The sequence below is a fragment of the Lolium perenne genome, chromosome 3, assembly GCF_019359855.2.
Source record: "Lolium perenne isolate Kyuss_39 chromosome 3, Kyuss_2.0, whole genome shotgun sequence".
In the NCBI taxonomy this organism is placed as follows: Eukaryota; Viridiplantae; Streptophyta; class Magnoliopsida; order Poales; family Poaceae; genus Lolium; species Lolium perenne.
This window is the reverse complement of record NC_067246.2, coordinates 123,235,853-123,260,669: the sequence shown is the minus strand read 5'-3', so window position 1 is coordinate 123,260,669 and position 24,817 is coordinate 123,235,853. Positions and strand designations below refer to the sequence as shown.

Genomic DNA, 24,817 nt, shown 5'->3' with positions numbered 1-24,817 from the left:
AATAGTTCCTCCACAATTGCGTAATTTCCGTTTCAGCTTATTCACAGTGATGTATGGACATCTCCTATTCCTAGTAATACTGGTCGTATTTACTATCTTGTGATTTTAGATGATTTTTCTCATTTCGTGTGGACTTTTCCCCTCCGTAGGAAATAAGATGTCGCCTCTACCCTCACCGCTTTCTACGCCTACGTCTTGTTAACACCCGGATTTTTAAGTCCAGATGCCTATTATGCCATTCCTCGCAATCCCAGGAATATTGTTTTTGCGAGACATAATAGATTGATATCACAACACATCATTCATTACATACCATAATCGTCTTACAAATAAAGGATCACATGATCCAGTCTCATTACAATAATAGAAGTTCTATTGATCAATTACATAACACATAGCGGACGCGAAATAGTGTAGTAGTAGTTCATCTATTCCACAGGCAACTGTTAACGTCAGGAGTGATCCTAGTTGTCGTAGACGTCCTGCTGTCCTTCTTCCGGGTTCTGATACTCCTCTTCATAGTCTGGCCATTTGAATAGCCAGGGACACAGCCATGAGTACTTTAAAGTACTCGCAAACTAATACTAAGGTAAATACTATCAACTATAAGGGGGTTCTAAGCTCTAGTTTCATTTGCTTAAAGCCAGTTTTATTTCATGAGCACTTTAATAAACAAAACGTCTTCATTTGCCTAACTCAAGTGGGAACATTAGTGTCATTCCCACAACTCAGTTGTGATTCAAAGTCAAAGTCACCTTTCAATTCAAGTCACAAGTCACCATTCATATTTTTAGAAAAATTCTGATGACGAAACAGTATGGCATTTCCAACTGTCCATGACCGCGGACGCGGCTATTCGAATAGGTTAAACTCTGCAGAGGTTGTACACTTGTGCCACAACAATTGCAATAGTTCGTCAGGGGTAACTGGCCCTGATTTATCATACGCAGTACGCGAACTACCAATCCTAACCTTTCATTTACATACTCTAGTATAGGCACCTCTCCCCATGAGCTTGGCCTCCCGGTGAAAACAAACCGTCAACCCGGGAACTGCACAGGGCTTGGGTAGGACATTCACCTCAGTTCACGTCATTTCATATTCAATGGAGGCAGCCTCGGCATAACCCCTATGACGCTTGTTCAGAGGGAACCCATACTAAAGTACATAAGTTTCCAGTTAAGCCTTACCCAGATTCGGGTATTGTGGGGGTACTTGTAAAATTGGAATGGTATCGCATCCGAACCCAACCATCAGTTTTGGTAAAATGCACCAAGTCATTCACCAATCATATTCACCTTCAAAATCTCTCAATAGAATGACTCATCATTCCAAGGTTTTCAAAATCACTTCAATTCACAAGTTCCCAACTAGAGTAGTCACTTTTAATCTTTAGCACTAGCAACTAGTTATGAGGGGTGCTAAGTAGCTTATAGCTTTCTAGGCTAAGTGTGATGCTCTTGTACTACTCCATAACTAAACCAAGTGAATCATAAATCAAAAAGTAACTTTGATAAATAAAATCCAATAAAGCTTGTAAAGTAAAAACTGGGATAGGATCATAAAGTAAAGTGTAATGGTGCCTTGCTCTTGTAGAGCTTTGCACAAATCTATATTGCATTGGTAATAGCTTGCAACAAAATAGCTTGCATTAGTCTAGCTTGCCTTGATTGGTGAGGTAATCAAAGTTTTCTTCTTCTTCCTCTTGGTACAAGACCTCTTCCTCTTGATAGTCTCCGGTACTAGCGTCTATAAACGAATACGAGGATACAATCACCAAACAACACTTAAGTAGACTTAATTTGCCTTATTGGCTCACACAATTTATCTAGCATCACTACTTAACATTTGTTCACAAATTATGCTAGGGTTTCTTACTTAGTATTAGGAAAATAATTTCCTCTCATTGAAATTGGAATTAGGGTTTCTATTTAGTTTTTTGGAGAAATAATCTCCTCTCATTGAATCTTCTTAAGATTTAATCTTCTCAATTAACCATGTATGATCACATGTTGACCAAGTTCAACACTTCACACCTATTATTTGAGAAAAGTGATTTAAATGAGATTCATCATCTCATGTGATTTAAATAACCATTGTAATTTAAATACTATTTTGATTTAAGTTCCACAAGTGAGCAAGTATGAGACCAGGCACTAGAGGTCATCACATTACTTCATAACACTTGAGAAAATGATTTAAATGAGGTTCTACACCTCATAGATTTAAATTCCTAATATTTGAAATGGTTTAAATGAGCTAGTTTGACTACATAGCCAATATTTTGCTTCTAGCCCATGATCATGTACAGAACCCATATCATATTTTTCCATAGTAAATTAGAGTTTGTGAAATGTGAATTATGAGAGGTGGAATCACCTCAAAATTCAAAAGGGTTGATTTTTAATATTTATTTGAAAACTGAAAAGTATCTGACTTTTTATTTTTACCATTCAAAATCTACACCAGCTATGAGGGTGAATCCAGTGGGATTGGTTAGACAAATTCATAAGGATTCTGGAACAATTTGATTTACTAAATTTGGACTTGTAGATTTGAAAATATTCAAAATATTGTACATACCAGTATTAAAAATTTACTGAATCATATTAATTTGAAAATCGCTAAGTGGGCTAGGCGGGAAGTAGATGGGCCGAAAGATTTAAAAAGCAAAGGGGCCAGCCCAACTAACGCTGCGGGCCAGCTGACAGTGGGACCCAGTGATCAGCGACTCAACTCACCCGAAGCGGTACCTTTCAACTGGAGCCGTTCGATTAGATGAAGATCAGACGGCTGACAGGCTCCGTCTACGTCGACGAGAGGGGGTTGCTGCTGCGGCGGAGGTAGGGGGTCGGTGGCGAGCTGAGGCTCCGGCGAGGGGCGGCGATGATGCTGGACGATGTTGTCGACGATGGGGAGTCGACTGGTAGCCGCGGCGGAGCTTGAGGTGGACGGAATCGGCGACGGCGATGAGCTACTAGCGCGGAGGATTTCGATCCAATTCTGGCGAAATGGGGGCTAATTGAGGAGGGGAAGGGGTTGAGGAGGATCAGGGAGAGGAGAGGAGCTTGTTGGTGTGAAGGATTCAAGCGCGGGGGCTCTCCTTTTATAGGGTGGGGGAGTGCTGCGAGGGTGCCGTAGAGGTCGTCGACGGCAATGGCGCTCCAGGGCGCGAAGGGGCAAGGTAGGGGGTGCAGGAGGTAGGCGACGTCTAGGCGCTTCTCAACGTGTAGCTGGCTCAGAGAAAGGAGGAGGGGACAGCTCAAAAACACGGCGCGACGGGGACAGTACTGGTGGCAATGGCATTGATCATGGCGACGGCGACGGGTCTCCCGCGTGCATTCGAGGATGTCTAGGAGGTAGCTGGTGGTACGGTGATGGCGCGTGCAAGAGGAGAAGGCGAGGGGAGGACGAGGCTGACGGGGCGAAGGCGTGCACTGGCGCGTCCAGTGACATGTCTGGGCGCGCTCTGGAGTGTCCTGGGCGTCCTGGGTGTGTCACGTTCTGGCCAATGCCGTGCTTGCTTCGAGTCAGCGATGGTACCATCGTGTTCAGGAGGGAAAGAGAGAGGTGGCTGACATGGTGGTGCTGATCAGAGAAGAAGGGAAACCATGAGTGGCATGAGGGTTGGCATGGGTACGGTGTGGTGATGTTCTGGCTTTCTCCTCACTTTAATCAGCAGGGCAAGGACTGGTACTGATGCAGGGGACCTAGGAGAGCAATGATCATCAAGGAACTAAAGGGGTTTAGGCTTTAATCTGCAGGGTAAAAGGGTGTGTGTTGAAACCAGATTGTTGCCTGTCAACTGTTTGATGAAATGGCCGCATGAAGATTTTTGTCAAATTTTGGAAATCTTTTTGGTGGATCTCATTCATATATTCAGAGAGGTAGAATGGTGGTGGTGGTGGTCAATTTGGTGATGGTTTGCAAGTTTTCAAAATGGGGGTTGATCTTCTCTTTGTTTTAATGTCTCAACTTGTCAATTCATTTCTGGTCAACCTGGTCAAAGTCAGCACTGGTGGTCAACAGCAAAGTGGTTCATCTTTACATGGTCTTGGATGAGGTGGCAAGTGTTGACCAAGGTTGGTTTAAGAAAAGTAATAACCATGGGTGCAAAGTGGTGAAGATATTATAAAGTGGTCATATGACAATTATCATATGTAAGTTGGATTTGCAATTTTCTTTGATTTGATTCTGGTTTCTTTGATGCATTTGAGTTTGTAATTGATATCAAAGTGTTTCACAACCAAGGGAGCAAGCAATGGTGGCCTTGATTGGAGTTTTGCATAAATGGCCAAAGTGTATGTGAGGGAAAATGGAATTTTCTCACTATTTCATTTCTCTCTATTTGATTTGATTTTACTTGACTCCAAAGTGATTCTTATTAGTTTAGGAACATTTCCAAACCATTGAAACCATTCCAAAAGGTCTAGCTCAAAGATTTGCAAAAATGGCCATAACACATAAGAGGTGATATGTCAATTTTCCTTATTCTTGTAATTTGTTCCCCTTGCTTTACTTGGGCAAGGTTGAGGGTCAATTTAGTGTTAGATTAGGTTTAGAGATGGTTTCACACCATTTGGGTAAGGTATGAATGCATAGGTCAAGGTTTGGGTAAATTGGCTATGTGTCACATATGCCTCTATGCATATGTTGCATTTTCTTTTTGAGTTGACTTGGCTTGACCCAATTGATGTTGTTGAGTGTTGAAATGGTATAGAGGAGTGATCCAACCATTCACCACAAGTCTTAGGGTCAAGATCCTCAAATTCACAAATTTGCTATTTGCTCTCATATGCCTCTATGGCATTTTTAGTTTCTTTTTATTTTCTTTTGTTTCAACTTGGATTTGGTTTGATAAGTACTAGGTAAGGTGTATGAAGGTTTTTTCCAAACCTCTAATCAAAGTAGAAAGGCCTAGGGTGAAGATTTACAAAAATAGCCATAGGCACATATGCCCTTTTCTTATTTAAATTCTTTTTATTTTATTTTAACTTGGATGGTAAAAGGAGGTGTGAGGTTTAGGGTTTAAGATCATTTCAAAATACTTTAACAAGTAATCAGGGCAATAGCACAAGAATTAAGCAAGTTCACTATGTATCAAACTTAATTTAATAAAAGTTTTTGTTGGTTCCAAAATTTGGAAATAGGGAAATTCATTGTCTTTGTTTTGAAATTTTTGGGATGTTACACGTCTCCACCCAGTTCGGTCGCCCCATTCACGCTCTTCAAACCGAAAACGGCAAGGAATTTGACAACACCACCATCCGCGCCCTCCTTTCCTCTCACGGCACCATCTTCCGGCTTACTTGCCCCTACACCTCCTAGCAAAATGGTAGAGCCGAGCGTATCCTTCGCACCATTAACGACACTGTTCGCACCCTCCTATTTCATGCCCACATCCCACCCTCCTTCTGGCCGGACGCCTTAGCCACCGCCACCCTCCTTATTAACCTACGCCTGTGTCGCAGCCGCTGGAACTACACACCCCACCATATTCTCTTCGGTTCACCACCATCCTATGACGGTTTTCGCATCTTCGATTGTCGCTGCTATCCTAGCACCGCCGCCACCGCCCCTCACAAGCTCGCCCCTCGTTCCATCCCGTGTCTCTTCCTCGGTTACTCCGCTAACACAAAAGGTTGCCGCTGCTATGATCCGGTCTCCCACCGCGTCATCGCATCCCGGCACGTGTACTTTGATGAGCATTGTTTCTCATTTGCACAGGACCAGGTGACGCCCTCTCCCTCCGTCGCGGCTGATGTCACACGGTGCCGCCCTCCGGCTCTGGCAGCGCCCCCTGCCCCGGCAGCGCCCCCTTCAGCGCCCTCGAGTTCCACCTCGGGCGCCCCTCTGTCGCCTCCCATGGCACCCTCAAGCTCGGCCTCGGGCGCCTCTGCACCACCATCGACTCCGCCACCATCGCCCTTCAGCCTCGCCTCGGGCGCCACTGCATCGACTCCGACACCGACCGCCTCGCCCTCGAGCCTTGTCTCGAGCGCCACCGCGTCGGCAACCTCGCCCTCGAGCCTTGCCTCGGGCGCCCCCGCATCGACCGCGTCGCCCTCGAGCTCGGGTGATGCCTCTACGGACGCGCCGCCACCGCCTCCGCCCCCTGTTGCGGGGCCCATCACCCGCGCGCGTGCATTTCTCGTCCGAGCACTCGGTACCCTCCGAACGAGTATGCATGCCCCGCGTCGACTTCCACGCCGTCGACCTCCACGCCGTCCCCGCTACCCGCCTCTACCCAAGCGGCTCTCCGTGACCCTCACCGGTTCACCGCCATGCAGGAGGAGTTTGACGCTCTACAACGCAACCAGACTTGACAGCTCGTTCCGCGCCCCCGCCATGCCAACGTCATCACCAGCAAGTGGGTCTTCAAGCACAAGTTCCATCCGGACGGCACTCTTGACCGTCATAAGGCCCGCTGGGTGGTTCGCGGCTTTCGCCAGCGTGCCGGCGTTGACTTCACCGACACCTTCGCCCCGGTTGTCAAACCCAGGACGATTCGCACCGTCCTCCAGCTTGCGGTCCCTCGTAGTTGGCCGGTGCATCAGATGGACGTCTCCAATGCCTTCCTCCACGGCCACCTTGAGGGGCAGGTCTTCTATCAGCAGCCTACCAGCTTCATCGACAGTGCCCACCCCGACCACGTGTGCCTTCTCTCGCGCTCATTATATGGGCTCAAGCATTGCATCGTTTCTTCATCAGCTCACCTTCCGCTCCACTCTCTCTGATGCATCGTTGTTCGTGTACCGCCAGGGCTCGACCACCGCGTACCTGCTTCTCTACGTCGACGACATCATCCTGACGGCCTCCACCGCGGACCTTCTACGACAGCTCACTGACCGTCTCCGTGCTGAATTCGCCCTGAAGGACTTGGGGCCTCTACACTACTTCCTCGGCATCGAGGTTGTCCGCCGTGCCGATGGCTTCTTCCTTCATCAGCGCAATTACGCCCACGAGCTTCTTGATCGCGCTGGTATGCTTAACTGCAAACCCGCGGCCACCCCCGTTGACACGGAGGCCAAGCTCTCCACCACGGATGGGACACTGGCGTCGGACGCGTCCTCTTACCGCTCCATCGTCGGTGCCTTGCAGTACCTCACTCTGACCCGTCCGGAGTTGCAGTACCATTCAGCAGGTGTGCCTCCATATGCACGCCTCACGTGACTCCCATTGGACTGCGGTGAAGCGGATTCTTCGCTATATCTGCGGCACTCTCGGCCTCGGGCTCTCTCTACACGCCTCCACCGCCCTGGACATCGTCGCCTATTCGGACGCCGATTGGGTTGGCTGCCCCGACACGAGGCGCTCCACGTCTGGCTACTGCGTCTACCTTGGATTGTCTCTCATATCCTGGTCATCCAAGCGACAGCCCACGGTTTCTCGCTCTAGTGCCGAGGCAGAATACCGGGTTGTGGCCAACGCCGTCACCGAAGTCTTCTAGCTTCGCCAGGTTCTCGGAGAGCTCTCGTGTCCCATCAACAAGGCCACCGTGGTATACTGCAACAACATTTTCAATGTCTACCTCTCCGCCAACCCTGTTCATCACCGCCGCACCAAGCATATCAAGCTGGATATCCACTTTGTTCGCGAACAGGTGGCCCTTGGCCATATCCGTGTGCTCCATGTGCCTACCTCTCAGCAGTTTGCGGACATTATGACCAAGGGACTTCCTACGGCATCTTTTGAGGAGTTTCGGTCCAGTCTTTGCGTCGGCTCTAGCGACTCGACTGCGGGGGTGTTGAGATACATATATTGAATTATTGATACATATCTTATGTAATTATGTGTAATGATATATATCTTCTGTATTTATGTTGGATCCGTCTCCTTCCTTGTATAGTCGAGGAACGTGGCCTATATATATGTAACGGTATATGCACTCAATCAATCATGTTGCAATCCCTTTTCTACGGAACCATTCTCAGCTCAGGTTTAGCGGCCTATAGGAATTAGCAATTAGCATAGACCACGCCGCCGCCCCTCTCACCAATCTCTCGGTTCCCCCGTGACCTCGCCGGCCACCCCAGCACCAAGCTCGCCGTCGCAGCTCCGGCCCCTTCGCCCAGTCCAGCCCCGCGCCTCCATCAAGTCGTCCGCAGCAGCCGGCGGAGGAACTCCGCCCGCCCGCCCTTCTTCCGCTCCTCCTACAGCGTCCGCCACCGCCGTCCGTTCGTCGTCGTCAAGGTCGCCGGCCCACTCGCTTCCGTCCTGCTCCGAGGATCCCACCCTCCCGCAGTATTACCATGGAATGGCCGTGACGATTGGAAACTGCAGCTTATCCTCCCCAAATCAAGCAGGTAGAGGCGTTGGTGGAAAAGAAGATGTGGAATTAGGCTGCAGGTGGGCGGACGTGTAAGTGCAAAATTTGCAAAGGGCCAGGAAACGACCGGATATTTCTTCCAAATCCAAACCTAACCCAGAAGAAACGATCGACGATGGCGCCAACAGAGCCGGAGCCGGCGAAGGCCAAGCCTGCGCCATCAGCCAAGCGCCTTCGGTCACCGGAGCACAAGAGGAAGATTTCACCATTGGCCAATCCGCCACAGACGGACAAGAAAAGGAATAAGACGATATCGCCGTTGGCTGACGCCAACAAGAATCCTCTCCCTCTCGAGCACGTGTGGACACCCAGCGACGAGGTCCGGATACTCGAGGCCATGGCGGCGCATCGACAGGCTGAGCAGGGCAAGCTGCCAAGAACCAGGGAGCTCTTTGACTCCCTGGATGGCCGCCTCGACAGCAAGGGTTTCGGCCGGAAGGAGCTCCGACGTAAGGTGCGCAGCCTGAAGCGCCAGCACGACGACGGCGCCGTCAAGGGCGTTGTCCCTGCAGAAGAACATTTGTGCCGCCTCTACCACCTCTCCCAGAATGTCTGGGGCACCAACCCTGAGCCAAAGGTGTACAAGACGTTCGATGAAATGCGTCAGATCTATCCTTGCCTTGCTCACGAGGTGGTGCATATTATCCCCGATCCTCCGGTCTTGGAGAAATTGCTCATGGGAATTGACGATGTCAAGGCACATACACTAAATGCCAAGATCAGTTGCCTAAGGGAAGAGCTCACCCAGGCTATCACGGAATCGGTAAGGCCTCACCTTTTTATATTACAGAATGATAATTGTGGCTGTAAGTCCACATAATTAATTTGCTTGGGTGAACCATTAATTTTGTTAGCCCTCTCAGTGGCAAATGACCATACAATGAATGCACATAATCAATTTACCCTACTTTGGTGTGTTGGAAAACAACTTCCGGACCTGACCTCATACATTTTTGCAAAAATGTACATCAATTTCAGAGTACAGCTATGTAGTAATAGTATTTCTGTACCATCTCCTTTTGGGTTCAACAGAATTGCACATGACGCTAGTTCATTGAGTTTAGTGTATTACCCATTTGATTTTAAAATAAGCCTACCAATTTAGTCTTTCATGATCTTGCTACTTAGCATCAATAGACCTGAAAATTTTCTTTTTGAACTAATGTAGGCAATGATGCAAAAAATCCAAGTGCCTAAAGGATGGCAGTGCCCATACAATAAGCATCCGCCAGCAAAGCTCAGAGCACAAAATCACAGTTTACTTTATTTAGATCGCCTGGACAAAGCTCTTGGCGCACGTGATGTTGCCCAGAAGCAATTGGCTGTTGCCCAGGAGCAATGGGCAAGAATGGATCATGAACTGGGAAAACTGAAACAAGCCATTATTGCTTCTGGGCCACCAAAGGTATAAAGTGAATAACTCATCTTTAGGTACTAATTGTTTGATCTATATACACATATATAATGAATATACTGTATTTTGTTCACATATTTTAATAGGATATAAGATGTGAATCTGCGGAGAGTGCTCCTCAGTCAGTTGTGGCTGAAAAGCCATCTTCACACAATGTAATATACTTTTTGCTTTTTTCAGAATGCATTACCTATTTGTTTTTGCTGTCTGTATCATCAATGTATTTTTGGGGTGTAGGTAAATCAAAGGAAGATACCGGTGCAAAAGAAATTGGCCTGTGGGAATAATAAGGAGGTTACCTCTAAGTATCGGCCTCCCAAAAATGTTGGTGTCTTTCCACTATATTTCTTTACCATGTAGAAGCGTGTTTATAGGAACATATTTATTGAAATGGTTTAGTTAAAGAAAATGAGAATTAATTAAATGTTTGAAAAAAAAATCATTTGATTGCCCTAATCCTGAGGATGTAGATCTCACCTCCTTTTTCAACACCCTTCTAGTACTGCCTGTTGGTGCAGCTCAATATCCAGCGCATAAGTGACACTTGCATCAACTACTCATGCAGCCAAATCCACATGGCAACACTAATTGTTCATGGAAATCTTTGAATTGGTGTCGTGGAGGATCTGGACAAACCTAAAACTTATTGAAAGCTAAAATCACTCCAGGACTTCTTCTTGGTTATCGCTTTTTCACGGAAACTTTGATTTCCGCTAGGTATACTCCTATTTTCGTGAGCGGATTTTTCATTTGTTTCTTATTTTTTTACAGTTATCAGGAAAGGTGATATTGGCACAGAAAAGGATGCATCTTGCTAGGAAAGAGAAGATGGATGCTGAAAGCCAGATTTTGCATCATGTACGACCTTCCTTTGCTTTTGTAATACGTACGCTTGTTTGCACATTTTCATTTCGTGAACTTGCCAAGTTTCCTCGGGTATAGGCTGATGACAGGAAGGTAGCAGGACGAGGACATCAAGACCTTTCCCATCATATGAATGTGGAGGTAATGGTTGTAATATTTTAGTACACAAGAGACATGCACAAATTTATTTCCGTACTTTAATCTTAGCGTCCAATAATCTTCGCTTTTGTCATATTTTTAGGGTGGGGAACGGGTTATTTTAATTTCATGTGTACGACCACATCGTCCAGTAGCCAAGGCTACTGTTCAAACATGTTTACCATCTACAATGGTTGGGGGCAAGGCACTTGGACCTGGATGTTGCCAAGTGTTGGTCAATGAAGTGTTGGATGGAAAGGCTCTTCTGATACGCCCTTTTGGGACCATGAACACAATGGCTGATGCACTTGGACATTCTATTGCATGGATACGTGCAAAGGTAATATTCAATTCCCCTCGTGTTAATAGTTAGTACTGCCTGTATATCACAAACGGCAATGAAGTATAAAACTTTTCTTTTGTAGACCCAACATGATACTACTGCTGGCATGGTAGCATCTAACCAAGCATCTCCAGGTACACGATATGCTCGTGCATTGACTTCTACCATGTGACCAGCTTTGTGCTTTGGAGAAGAACACGTGAAATTTATGCTTCGTCATTTAGTTTTGTCTGTTGCTTTGTTATTTATCATCTGTGCATGGTAGTTGGGTGAAAGATTATACCTTCGGTGTAGTCACGAGACTGCTCATAGTGGGAGTAACTTAGGTAGTAACATCACACATTTCAAGGTGTTTTGGTGACATGGCATAGCAATAAATGAAAAAAAGAGGGAGGTGGTAACTAGCTATGTTACCATAACATCACACACCCCAAGATAAAATGAGTCTACAAACTAATAAATGAGGCTTTGCATGATACCATCTCTAAGTTACTTTCCACTATGAAGGTAGTAACATGGACTAGTAACTTATGCATGACACCACCTTATGTTACTCCCCACTATGAACAGCCTGAGCATGCTATTTTTGGTGTATTTTCTTTTTTGGATTTCGAAACATACTCAATGCCATCCATAGATGCTTTACGGTGCTAGACATATCAATTATCAACATTTATTGTGTTCCCACATTCATCGGCCCATAGCTGTTTGGGTTGGCAAGAGTATCAAGAGGCTTTATAAATTAGAATGTAAGCTTAGTTGGCATGCAATTCAATTCTTTTTAAATTTTCTTAAATGTTCAGGATTTAGATGTTAAATTTTCTATCTTTGTATTGACATCTTAGGTTCTCGGCCTAACAATGCACTCGTTGCTTAGAAGTTAAAGAGTTAATAATGAAATCTCATCTGGCCAAATCCCTGGTACTTTTCGCATTCCTGACCTGCTGCCTGCACGGCACCAGGATACTGTCCGCAAGGTCCCCTGGCCCTGCGTGGTCTGGTCGCATCAGCTATCCCAAGCCTTGATGTTCTAACATGGTTCTTCTACATCTTTTTTCTCAAGACATCCATTTTGTTTATGTATTGCTTACATTTTTCCATTTTTTTCATGGTACTTTTTTTTCATTTATGTTGAAGATTTAGCTTACGGTTGTGCTAACTCTCAGCCGGCTGAGTTCGACGCTGAGCCGTCAATCTGGCGTTAAAGATACATCCATGATTTCACATATATTTGAACTATGAGTACAAACAGGACATAATGCTGCACAAGATGCACATCTTATGGATAACCACTTTTTAGATCTGTATTAACAATCTAAGAAATTCTTGGTTGACTAAGACGAACTTCATTTTTTTGCGCTAGATGAACAATGACCAAATATTTAAAACCGACAAAGAATTACCTAATTTTCATGGGGAAAGACATAAGCACACCTGTTTAGTTTAAAACATATATTTATTATTATTTACGGTAGGATTTAGCTGAGCAGGTTACATTTGAAGTCTGTAACATCTCGATTTAGCTGAGCAATATGCTCGTGTGTGGTTTAGATATAATAACCCTTGAAATCAGGGATTACTTAAATAGATACCTTGAGATAGGTTACAGTATTAAAGGATGAGCAAGGGCATCTATCTTCCCACCTGTGTGCAAGCATTCAGTGGGAGGGAGGATCATCCGCGTGCATGTTTCTTCTTGGGAAACATTATTGTGCCAGCAGATTTTGGATAGCTTCCTGCTTTTTTATTTGTACAACACTTGGATGGGTTGATTTTTTACCTAATGTTTTGTTTGTGCACAGGGCACGGATGAAATGCCGCCTTTTGTGCCTGAGCTGAACTCTGGATCATTTTGCATATGATAGTAGGCATCAATCTTAATGATGGTTCTTCCTGAACATGAATGACACAACCTGATGTATCATACATGACTTGTATTGCAACTAGGACGACTTCGGGAGTCCCTGCTGCGAAGGCCATCAATATGTGATATTGAGTTGCCATGGAAACTTGCCGTGTTTCATGGCTACATGAATCAATCGACTCAAATGTTGGGATACCCCTTTTCGGAAGCAAAAATATACTTCCTCCATCATCAATTCAGTGTACTTTTACCACCTATCCTAAGTCAAACGTCTTACAATTTGACCAACTTTATGGGTAAATTTAACAACATTTATGGTACCAATAGATCCTTCATGAGATATAATTTCATATTATACCGATGTGATCTCATATATGTCGTTGTTCTTTTCAATAAAGTTCATCCAATTTATAAAATCGACTTAATGGAAGAGTTAGAAGTGCATTTATTCGAAGGAGGGAGTATTGTCCCAGTACATACATCCATAAGTACAAATCGGTTGCACTACAAAGCTAATTCATCACCGATTGACCAATTTCGGTGATATATCAGTGACAATCCCAAACTGATTCCTCACCAGTTGCACAAATTCTGTGGTACCAATGGCAATCCCAGCCCTCTACAGCCTTTTTTTTAGGACGTGTCTAGGTAGCAATCGGAGGCCCGTTTGTTCTAACTAGCCTTCACCCCAAAAATGGAAAGTACGTAGAAAGAGCCTAATATAACTTTAAAAAGTCATAACTTTTAGACCGTTTGTCGGAACTGTGTTCCGTTTTCACCGTTGGCCTTCTCGCGGCGATATCTTCAAAAGTAAATCTCATTTGTGTATGTTTCAACAAAAAAAATTCAAAACAACTTTAGTATTGTGGCAAAACAACTTTGTATACTGAGTTGCTTACACTATATTTTTTGAATATTTTGTACCCAATTCAGTTTGATATTACTCACTTAGCAACAACTTCATAGTACTAAGAATCACAACTTTGCACTACTAGTTTCTACCATAGTTTCTAATATAGTTGGTAAGTTATTTTCTGACGTTAAATCCCCACTCAGGTAAAAATAGATCTGATGTAGCTTCCATGGAGTAGAAGAAAGCATATTATTTAGAATAAACAGGAGGAAAATTCTCAGGTACAAGTTCAAGTAGAAACTCCGGATACACAGTTCTAGTAGATAGTGCGAACAAAATTCTGTGCAACTAGATCTTTGCTGAAAACACATTTGGTAACAAAGCTGGGGCACTAGGAAAGGAACACACTTCTTTACATCCAGGAAGCATCTTAGTAGATTACATAGGTACAACTTAGTAACATACCTGTGGCAACATAAAAAAATGGAAGTGTATACTGACTTGAAAAAATCATGGATGGCAGAGAAGTACAAGTGCAAGAACTTTAACTCCCAGGTGCAATATCATGACATAGTAGAACAAAACTTGAGCATGTTGTATCCATATATCAATGTGCACAAAATAGGAAAAAATAAGCAGATGTGACACAAAATTGAGGCTCCCCGGAATCAAGCATGCTAGTAATAGTTATTGGACGTATCTTTTGTGCGATAAAATATTAATATTGTACTAACATAAAAGATGAAGTTCAAGAACATGTTTTCAAGAAGAAGGTAGCTTCGACTACTGTAATTTCTGAATACAAAGCATGTGTATTATCTGACTTTGTACATGTGTTGTAGCATCGATGTAGGAATAACATTTTGCTTCATTGATCATGCTGCCATCAACGCGAACGGCTGGTCTGGAAGAATGCAACCATATAATTTATTTGTAGCTTGCATGACCAGGGGTTGTTGTACTGAAAAATGCATAAAAGTTACTTGTCATTTATTTGTAGATTGCATGACCAGGGGTTGTTAAAAAAAACTGAATAACCTAACTTAATTTACTTTCAGAAACCAATTTAGGCATAATTATTGAAACAATTCAGTTACTTTCACAAACCAAAACAACTTAATTGAATTGCTTTCAGAAGCCAACTTAGGCATAATTATTGAAACAATTCAATTACTTTCACAAGCCAACTTAGACATAATTATCAAAACATAGCTAGAGATGCCGCTCTTAACCACCACAACAAGCAACATGGCACCATCAGAATTTGGAAGAGAAAGCAAAGCAAATATATGTGGTGGTACAATCCTTGGCGAGCTCATCCCGAGCATGCCAACAGGGCACGTCATTGCAGGCCACCTCTGTACTAAGGGCACATGAGACAAGCAACAAAGGCCGCCTCTTCCAAGCGGAGACTTAGAGGAAGTGTTCCGAGACTTTGACAACAACTCCAGGGATAACTTACTTGAAAAAATCAGCATGCAACTTATTTACTTCTAGTAGACAACTTAATCACAATATTGAACCAACTTTTGTAGAACTTAAAAATAATGGAAAACTTTTGCATAATACATGGCATAAAAATCTCAAAAAAGGCTTACTGGAAAACAACAAAATAAATCTGGAAGACAACATAATCATGGTGGTGAAACACTTCAAATTTCAGGCTCAAATTTATCTAGAGAGGAAAGTAAGTCATATCAGCATACAACTTAAGTGCTATTTGTGTGCAACTTAACATGATGAAAATGACGTAATCATGGTGCTGAAACACATTAAAAATTCTAACTCCAGTTTATTTGAAAAGGCAATTCAAATCATATTCAACATACAACTTAAGTAATATTTGTGCGCAACTTAACCTAGTTGACGAAACAACTACTTAAAATCTGGGAAACAACATAATCATGGTGCTGAAACACATCAAGAATACCGACTCGGGTTTCATACAACTTAAGTTAGTTAATTTGGCTGGACAGAATCTTGTGCAAAACAACACTTAATTCATTTCGGTAGCCAACTTTGGCATGTTGAGAATACAATTTAATTTACCCAAAGTAAACTTATGCATGTTGCTCCAAATAAGACCCAACTAGACTATAAAACACAACTTAAACATGCCGGTGGAATCAACATAATTCATTTAAGTACCCAACTTAGACATATTGACAATACAACTTAATTAACCTTAGTAGCTAACTTGTGCATGTTGCTCCAAAAACGAAAAAGAAAACTACCTAGACTATAAAACACAACTTAAACATGTTAAAACCAACTTAATTCATTTTGCTAGCTAGCTTAGGAATGTTGCAATAAAATACGTTGGTGGAACCAAACTTAATTCATTTAAGTACACAACTTAGGCATATTGACAATACAACTTAATTAACCCAAAGTAGCCAACTTATGCATGTTGCTCTAAAAAAGAAAAAAAAAATCCAACTAAACAATAAAACACAACTTAAGCATGTTGGTAGAACCAACTTATTCATTCCGCTAGCCAACTTAGGCATGTTGAGAGTTCAACTTAATACATTCCACTGCACGGAGCGCTCAACAGTGCAAACTAGTTGGTAGAAGCACTCTACTTGTTTTTATGCCTATTCCTGTGTGAATTGCAAATGTAAGGAGCACTACTTAGATGACAATATTCATACTCTCAAGGAAGAAAATGAGGAATACAATCTATTCAGGCTGTATTCGGCATTACGGTGGAAAATGAATAATCGTGTTTGCCTATCCAGCATTTTTTTACATTGCTATTAAAAAAGTTGCTTTGCACATTTCAGTGTTTGGCTAGCCAAATTTATTTATGCATGTGTGGCTACCTTTTTTTTTTTTTTTTGCAGTGCATCAGTTAAGTAACCACAAACCAACCGTGAAGCGCATCAGACTATGTCAGCAAGGAAGCAAAAAGGACGTGAAGCCTGCACTGCCTCTCCATTCTACGGGTCAGAACAACTCTAAATATAGTCATATTGACATGACAAGCATCATCTTTTAGTGTCTTTGCAGTAAGCCAAACTGAACAGCTATAAAAGTGCCCACATGCCCTTGTGGCCTTGTCAACCATCCCGCAATCACGATGTGTATTAGCCCGCAAGTGGGAAGCAATTGGCTGCGGTTTCTGATGAGGCTGAATTAATTTGAGCAGAATAGAGATTACGCAACCGGCTTGATTCATGCACTGACTATCCTCTGAATTGAGATCGGGAAGGAGAAAGGGAGGCACGCACCGGAGCTCTTCGATAGAGAAGCGGTTTCTGGTGTGCCAGAACACCACACGGCTGCGAACCCGCGGCGCCCGGCAGCGTCGTCAGCATGGGCGGCGAACTCGGAGGCGCACGAGGCAACGCGATGCGCGTGGACCCCTCACCCCGCGCGGCCGCGGTGAAACTCCGGCCGCATAAGGGGAGCACATCGCATCCGCGGCGGCGGTGATCGCCGGCGGTAGTCAGGGATCGGGGGCTTCTTAGTTGCTCTTCACAAGGGAAGGGGAAAGGAGAAAGTGGTTGTTGACCAGTCGCTGTCGGAACGACGCTACCTTGATGGTCTTGATGCACGCATCGGACGGTCAGAAACCGGAGGCTCCACGTGTCTCGTGGCCTCCGTGCACTTTTTAGCGTTTGGGTTTTTTCATCTCTTCTGAAAGAAAGGGAGACTGCCCCTTTTCTGAAGATCGGTTGCCTCGTTGGCGCTACAAAGCGCAGATGCTCCACTCGCTTTCCTCAAAAGGCACCGCGGCGATGGAATTACACAAGCGCAGCGAAAAGAAGGTGCTCGCTCCATCGGTGGTGAAAGGGAAAGGCGAAAGGAATCGGAATGTCTCCCACCGCGGCACGGCGCACGCAAGAAACCTGAAGCGAAGCCATCACCTGTGCACAGATTCCTCCCGTGCTGCCTCTCCCAAGTACCCCGGACTGGCCACGCCCCGATTCCTTCTTCTCCGACCAACGCAAACAATATATTCCCTAGTCTCCGGTAGCCCGGCGTCGCCGTCACCGGCGACTCCCATATATACCAGACGTGACCGGGCAAGAACGTATCCGGCCGCCGAAAGGAAAAGCCTAGTAGTAGTTGCTAGAGAGTGAGGTTGGTACCAAGCTTAGCTAAGCAATCCGCAGGCGAATTCGGACGCTTATAGTGAGTGGCGGCAGGTTGGTTTTGCATCAGCCGAGAAGCGCGCGCGATGAGGCCGGCAGCGGCGGTGACGCACGACGACCTGTCCCTCCGCAAGGCCCAGGAGCGGCGGGCGGGGCGGTCCGGCGGGCAGATCGCCGTCGCGCTCGTCGCGCTCTCCGTGCTCTGCGGTCTCGTCAGCTTCATCCTCTGCCTCGCCGCCGAGGGCTCGCGCTCCGAGGTACGCTTCTTGCCAGCTGCCATCCATGCCTGGCTGGCTACTGGCTTAGCTCGTGCTGATCGATGGTGGCTCGCCGCGTGCATGCAGGTGTCCAACTACCTGATGAGCGTGGGCGCGAGCGCGGGGCAGGTGGACGTGTGCGTCTACAACAGCAGCGGCCGCTCGCCGCTCGGCTTCGCCATCGGGGCGTTCCTGCTGCTCGCCGTCGCCATGTTCGCCGTGCACGCCTACATGCTGCTGGCCGTCGCGGCACCGGACTCCGCGGCCGCGGGGCTCGCCGTCGCCGAGGACCACCCGCGCGTGTCCTCCGCCACCAACACCCTCACCTGGCAAACCTGCTGCCTCTTCTTCATCACATGGTACTACCGGAATTAGTTCGACCGACCAAGGCGACGCATTTCCGATAAACCATGGCATGGACAACAAGATTATGTGGCGTGGTTAACACTGATGTGTCGGTGCAGGATTTGCTTCGGGCTCGCGGAGGTGCTGCTCATGATCGGCATCGGGGTGGAGTCCGGGCACATCAGCGATTGGCGGAAGCCGCGGCAGGTGTGCCACCGGGTGCGTCCGGGGATGTTCGCGGCGGCGGGGATACTAGGCCTCATCACCGTCGTCGTCGGCTTCGTCGTGTACGTCACCGCAGTGCAGACGCAGAAGCTGCGAGCGCGGCACGACGGTGGCCACTTCGCCGGACACGGCGCGCCTTACCCTGGCAGCGCCCCCTACCCTGCACCATACCCGGGCACCCAGCAACACCACCTGCAGCCGCCGGTGTCGTACCCACCACACCCTCATCCGGCGCCGAATGCCCCGGAGATCACAGCGGCAGCATGCCAAGTGCAGTCCAGCAACGCGTGGAGCATCACCAAGGATAAGGAGTAAAATGGCTGCTTGAATGCCTGACAGACTGATTGGTCGACAAGTGCAGAGATAATCTACACTGCGCGTGTTCTTTTTCGTTTTAAACCATTGTTTGAATAATTTGGATTAACATTTGATTACATGTATAAAGAAATTTGTCTGAGAACAAAAAGATGTTGAAGTTATGGAACGGGGTAAGTATTAAAGGACTTAAAACTGTTTCAATCCGTTATTGTGCTTCCATTTGGCCTACCAATGCTAGAGAGATCATAATGCCAGTATCCAGATTCAAACATGCCACCGCAAACCAAATTTCACGACATAAAAACAACTGAACAAGACAGAAGTATAATTAAGTGGAACCATTACAGCTGACAAGTTCGGACAAAGTGCAACCCACTCCATTCCTGAAGAACCCGGAAACCAGACCACATTCAGGAACGTTTCCCTAATTGCCTCGCAGAGTTGCAGAAGCTCAACTCAGGCTATACAGTACCAAAATAGTGCACACCATACTAAAGATGCAACCCCTACATAGTAGCCTGATTAAAAAAAACCCAGACTCCACAAGTTTGACGATCATTATCCTCTTACAAACACTGCGATAAGATACCCAGGACCAGCTGAAATAATTGCTCCCTTGAAACCTTAGCTTATTGGACTAACACAACATCGACTGGACCAAATGGTGAGAGCTGCTGCGACAGGGAATTTAACACCATTGGCCAAATCTGCAGAGGAATTTAAAACAAAATTGTTCATTTTGTTGACACATGCTGATTGATGCTTCCACAATGACAAATGTCAATATAAACATGGTTATGCTGAGAGCCTCACCTGTATTTAGCCCAAGTTCAAATCAGGGTTGCCACCTTGGCCGAAGTTAAAGGATGCACCTTGGGGAACTTCCATAGCTCCTCCCATCGCATCATCATCCTCTTCCATCCAGTAAGCCTCAAGAATCTTCACAGCCTTTTCATAGATTTCATTGTTATCATGGCTCTGCAGGTTCTCAATCTTCTCCAGGCCTTCTGCTTCGTCAATCATCTGCGCATAGGCATTTCCATCACCAGAGCCACCCAAATTCTTGTCAGTCTCTCCAACTTTGAGAATGTTCTCAAGACCCTCTAAGCAAACTGTAACGATTCTTGGGTCTGGGCAAAGGAGAAGGTCACACAATGGCTTGATGCAGCCCTCACTGACCAAATACCTGTTTAGACAATATATATAACATCAGCACCAGGTGAAACTCAAAATTAAAGCAAGTGCACTATTTGCACATAAACTGGATAACAGAGTAAACAAGAACATACTTGATTTGATCATGGGAACCACCCGAGGTAGCATTCGAGATGGCCCAAGCAGCCTCCTTCTTGATATCAAACTCTGCTGTTTGAAGCAGATGTACCAGAGGACCAATAATTCCAGCATTAACCACAGCCTGAGAAGCCAGTATAGCAAGGTAAGTGATCAATAATTGAATTTCTAGACCATATAAAACCAACAAGATTTGTATGCTTGCTTTTATTTTAAAGGTCTTCTGGAAAGTGTAAACATTACAAGTAGTGACAATTTAAGGCAAACACAATTCATTTGGCACCCCTCATTTCACTTCATTTGGCAGAAATAAATTGAAATGAAACTGAGTATATCATTTCACTTGCCAAATCCACATGAATGACAAGGTATCAGGAGTAATTAAGGTTAGGCATGGAATAAAGTCCATGGAATTCTCAAATGAATTCCGATACCAATTTGGTAGCAGCCAAATAAGTTGATTCTCAGAATCACAAATGAATTCTTTCGTTCCAGCCCCAAATGATGTGAGCCATACGAGCTCTTAGGTGCATTGGTATCCCAACTGTGCAAAACAAATAGACACTACACTTACAAATATTTCAAGAAAAGAATTGAACAATTTTGAGGCAGTAAACATTTCTACAGAATAAATACTGGACAGTTACAATTAGTCAACCCAACATTCTAAGAGGTGGTAGGGCTTCTACTTCTTAGCCACGTTAGTTAACAGCATGAATTATGTCTTTTTACCATCAGCTTCAAGATGATTACATGAGCTCGAATATTTGAGACAAGCAACAGAAGCAGAATATTCACATATCCTGGCAAAATGCAGCACTGGGTCTAATATGCATGCAGTAAATGATGCATGCAAATGGTACACTCAATCCATCAGTGTTGGGGTCATCCTCTTAATAAGTATCATGAGAAGAAAGCATGTTCGAATATGCAAAACCCGTACCTGTATCTGATCTTTGTTACCAGCGGTAATATTTGAAACTGTCCAGCAGGCCTCTTTCTTAATGCTTTTCTTGTGATTCTGAGTCAATAGACTTAGGAGGCAGGAAAGAGCTTGATGATCAATGATGCACTGTAGAACAAAGGGCAGGTTGAATGAAACGTCAAAAATGAATTCACTAAACTGCGCAATTACTAAACAAAAGCTGCTAATGCCAGTCATGACAGAAATAAATTAAAAATGCAACACAAGTGAACAAAGGATTACTTATATCCCTCTAAGAGCAAAGCAGGCTCTTGAAACATCAACCGATGTTTTACATGAATAAAGATGCTAACAAAAAAGGACGTGTCAAGTAGTTTGTTGGGGCAACAGGGTAATAGGGTGAGCAACTAGACTATCAGAAAATACTGTACAGGGAAAAAATAAAAATATGCACATCATATTTCAAAGAGATGTACCAAACATGGTGCTTAAATAAAATCGGACGTAAAGTATCCTCTTTAAGAATGAGCTCACAACTTATGATAGTTTATTTAAGTAAGATGTATCGATCAGAAGAACACAGAAGTGAACGAATTACCTGAGTCTGTGAGTCATCCCCTGTGACAATATTTCCAACAGTTCGTAGTGCCGGTATAAGCACTGAAGGTGATGGGTGACTTCATGATGTAAACAATATTAAAAAAAAACAGACATGAGTGTACATAAAAAAATCTACAGCAGAAAAATGAAATGCAAAGGTTATCACATACAGCAGAAGCTCCACAAGCCGGGGGCAGACACCAGCATCAATCACAGATTGGATCTTGTCATTCGTGCCATCAGAGAGATACGAAAGGGCCCAGCATGCATCAGTTAAAACTTCCTCATCATTGGAATGAATAAGTCGTGCAAGTGCTGGCAGAGCAGGCTTAGTCTATGATACCAAATAAAAGCATGTCAAGGAACTGCCATTACCTACAAACCATAATAGTTGAATAAAACTGCAACTGCGTACACAAACCTGTTCAAATGCTGGTTGTGGCTTTCCTCTGCAGAAATTTGATAAAGTCCAGGTGGCATTCCTTAACATGGAGAGCTTAGCATGCTCATTCAACTGGGCTAGCAGAGGCATCAATGCGCCATTCGCGAGAACAAGATCGCGGCACTTTGGGGAGTCACCAGCAACATTGCCCAATGCCCAGACAGCCTTGAAATTATTTTCAAGTAACAAAATTAGTAAGGCCCAACACATACTCAAGAGAGAAAATATAATAACATTAGCCAAGAAAGTAACCAAATACCTGCTCACGAACATCATCACTACCGGCCGCAAGCAGCTTCACAAATATTGGAACTGCCCCATGATCAATCACAACCTTTGTGTTATCTGATGTACCCGACGCAATGTTTGTGAGTGCCCATGCTGCTTCAAACTACAAAGTAAAACAAAGACGCCACAGTAAGAAATCTATTTCTTTCCGGCCTTCAAGGACCACCAGATTGTAAGAATAAGACTCCATTGACACACACCTGGAGTTGGGGAAAATCCTCTCTGGTAAGAAACTGCACAAATCGAGGAACAACACCTGACTGGATAACTTCTTCAATTGGGGGGCTCCTTTCTGATTAAGAGAAGTTATAAGCTTAGTTAATGTTCACTCACTGCCAGGTATAAAGATTAGTTTTGCAAGAAATCTAACCAAGAACAACTGAAAAGCTAGTACCTATAGATAGCAACTTGCGGAATTGCGTCGTCGCCTCAAGCTGCATGCTGTTCTCATCTGAATAAACCCCAGCAACCATGGCAGGGAGGCTTTCAAGCTACAAAATTCAACAGAAGGCCAAATTCTTAGCTTATTTCATCAAACCCAAAGCAAAAAAAAACTGCTAGCCACAAATCAAACCAAAATTAAATAAAATCACAATCAGCAGATGACTAAATCCAATTTAGCTTCGAACTAATGTCAAGATACCTTCTCTCAATCTGGAACTATATGAAAGGTTGAGCATAACAAGAAAGGCTACTACAAAAACAAGGCCTGGGCAAGCTATTGAGTTAACTAATCCTAATAAATAAGTAAATCTGTAAATGGCATCTTCAGTTAAGTAGACACAACTTCGGAGCCATTTGTTAAACACAAGTTACCACTGGCATGCTAAATTTGTGCTGCTAAATCAACATAATGTGATAGGGCAACTAGGCTTGATAATAAGCACTATAAAACAAGGCTAGTTCTAGAAATGTACTGCCTTCTTCAGCATGCCTGTAATCAAAGTTAAAATATATAACCAAGCAGGTATGACCTCCTGCTACAACAATGAAAACATGGAAGCAAAAAAACTGACAAATGCAAGTACCAGTTACAATAAGAATAAGAAATATGATGATGAAACTGGTCTGAACTAAAAAGAGAGAACGCTACTGAGACTGGCCATACAAAAAAAAACATTATAGTTCATAAATGGCTCACAACATAAATCAGAAAAACGGATAATAGTAACAGCAACACATTTTCATTACATCAGTATGTGCTACCTTTGAGACCTTTGCAGCCAGCAAAGGAGGTCCGAATTAAAACTGGACGGGGAAATCAACAAAAAATAGGGTCTCGGATCAACCGATCAAATCAGCCGCTGGGAGTCAAGAGTCAGTAATCAGGATCTGGAGAAGTACTACGACTAACTATTGAGTCAAGCTGCAAGCACAACACCCTCACGCAATTAGTATACATGCGTGCGTTCAGGTATTAAACTGACCAACTACGCACAAATCCTACTGGTGCGTAAACATCTCATGAGCATAACTCGCCATTCTAAACAGTTTTTAAAACCAATCTACTGCATACGCAGCAGAGACTTAGTTCATCGGAAACCGAGCGTACAAGTCGCAACAGAAGGAAACTACGAGATTCAGACTCCATAAGCGCCGGGACGTGAGGCGTGGGAGGGTAGATGGGAGTGGGGTGTGCGTGGGAGGGTATGTTCACCTTCTTCTCGACGCCGGCGGCGGGGATGGGAACCTGGGCCTGTAGGCCCTCGCGGCGCTTCTTGAGGAGGCTCTCCTCGCGGCGGCCCTTGCGGATCTCCACCATGTTGTCCTCGCGCCGCCGCCGGCCCTCATCGGCGTCCACCGTCACCTTGTAGGTGTTCCGCCGCGCGCTGATCCGATCGTTCGGGCGCACCGACATGGCTGGATGCTCGCTCTGGTCTCTCTCGCGGCGGCGGTGGCGGCGGGAGGCAAAACCCTAGCAAGGAGACGGTGGGGGAGGAGCGCCACAAGTGGGGAGAAACCCTAGCGGCCGGTGCGAAAGGGAGTTAAAGCTCACACCACGATCGAGATATTCTCTGCTTTTTTCTCTCTCTCTCTCTTTTATTTCTTTTTTTTTTGGAAAACGCTCCTATTCGGCCGACCGATCGAAGCGAAAGATCGGTTGTGGATCGCGCGGCTCGCTCGCTCCACGCTGCAGCCCACCAACACCAAGCCCAGCTACCGCACCAACACCAAGCCCAGCTACGTTCAAGCCCACCAACACCCAGAAGCCAAAATAC

The 24,817-nt window shown here is 44.9% G+C and overlaps 4 protein-coding genes across 4 annotated transcripts; 3 read left to right on the top strand and 1 right to left on the bottom strand.

Moving 5' to 3' along the window:
• The first annotated feature begins 6,557 nt into the window (after positions 1-6,557).
• Positions 6,558-7,173, top strand: LOC139837980 (uncharacterized mitochondrial protein AtMg00810-like). Its single transcript, XM_071827321.1, has 2 exons — positions 6,558-6,653; positions 6,712-7,173. The coding sequence occupies exons 1-2, from the start codon at positions 6,558-6,560 to the stop codon at positions 7,171-7,173; spliced, it is 558 nt and encodes a 185-aa protein (XP_071683422.1).
• A 712-nt stretch (positions 7,174-7,885) lies between these two features.
• LOC127342275 (uncharacterized) lies at positions 7,886-13,323 on the top strand. The gene is made up of 9 exons (XM_051368212.2): positions 7,886-9,092; positions 9,498-9,734; positions 9,830-9,898; positions 9,981-10,067; positions 10,515-10,601; positions 10,686-10,748; positions 10,849-11,085; positions 11,171-11,222; positions 12,891-13,323. Exons 1-9 carry the CDS (start codon positions 8,445-8,447, stop codon positions 12,899-12,901), a joined length of 1,491 nt encoding a protein of 496 aa, XP_051224172.1. The 5' UTR covers positions 7,886-8,444; the 3' UTR covers positions 12,902-13,323.
• Positions 13,324-17,895: 4,572 nt separating this feature from the next.
• LOC127342274 (uncharacterized) lies at positions 17,896-19,209 on the top strand. The gene is made up of 3 exons (XM_051368211.2): positions 17,896-18,162; positions 18,250-18,521; positions 18,627-19,209. The coding sequence occupies exons 1-3, from the start codon at positions 17,992-17,994 to the stop codon at positions 19,045-19,047; spliced, it is 864 nt and encodes a 287-aa protein (XP_051224171.1). The 5' UTR covers positions 17,896-17,991; the 3' UTR covers positions 19,048-19,209.
• A 149-nt stretch (positions 19,210-19,358) lies between these two features.
• LOC127342273 (importin subunit alpha-1a) lies at positions 19,359-24,582 on the bottom strand. Its single transcript, XM_051368210.2, has 11 exons — positions 24,256-24,582; positions 22,993-23,089; positions 22,799-22,890; positions 22,570-22,701; positions 22,290-22,475; positions 22,039-22,202; positions 21,867-21,945; positions 21,287-21,415; positions 20,340-20,467; positions 19,864-20,236; positions 19,359-19,757 (listed from the first exon to the last, which is right to left on the bottom strand). Exons 1-10 carry the CDS (start codon positions 24,454-24,456, stop codon positions 19,870-19,872), a joined length of 1,575 nt encoding a protein of 524 aa, XP_051224170.1. The 5' UTR covers positions 24,457-24,582; the 3' UTR covers positions 19,359-19,757; positions 19,864-19,869.
• Between the last annotated feature and the right edge of the window lie 235 nt (positions 24,583-24,817).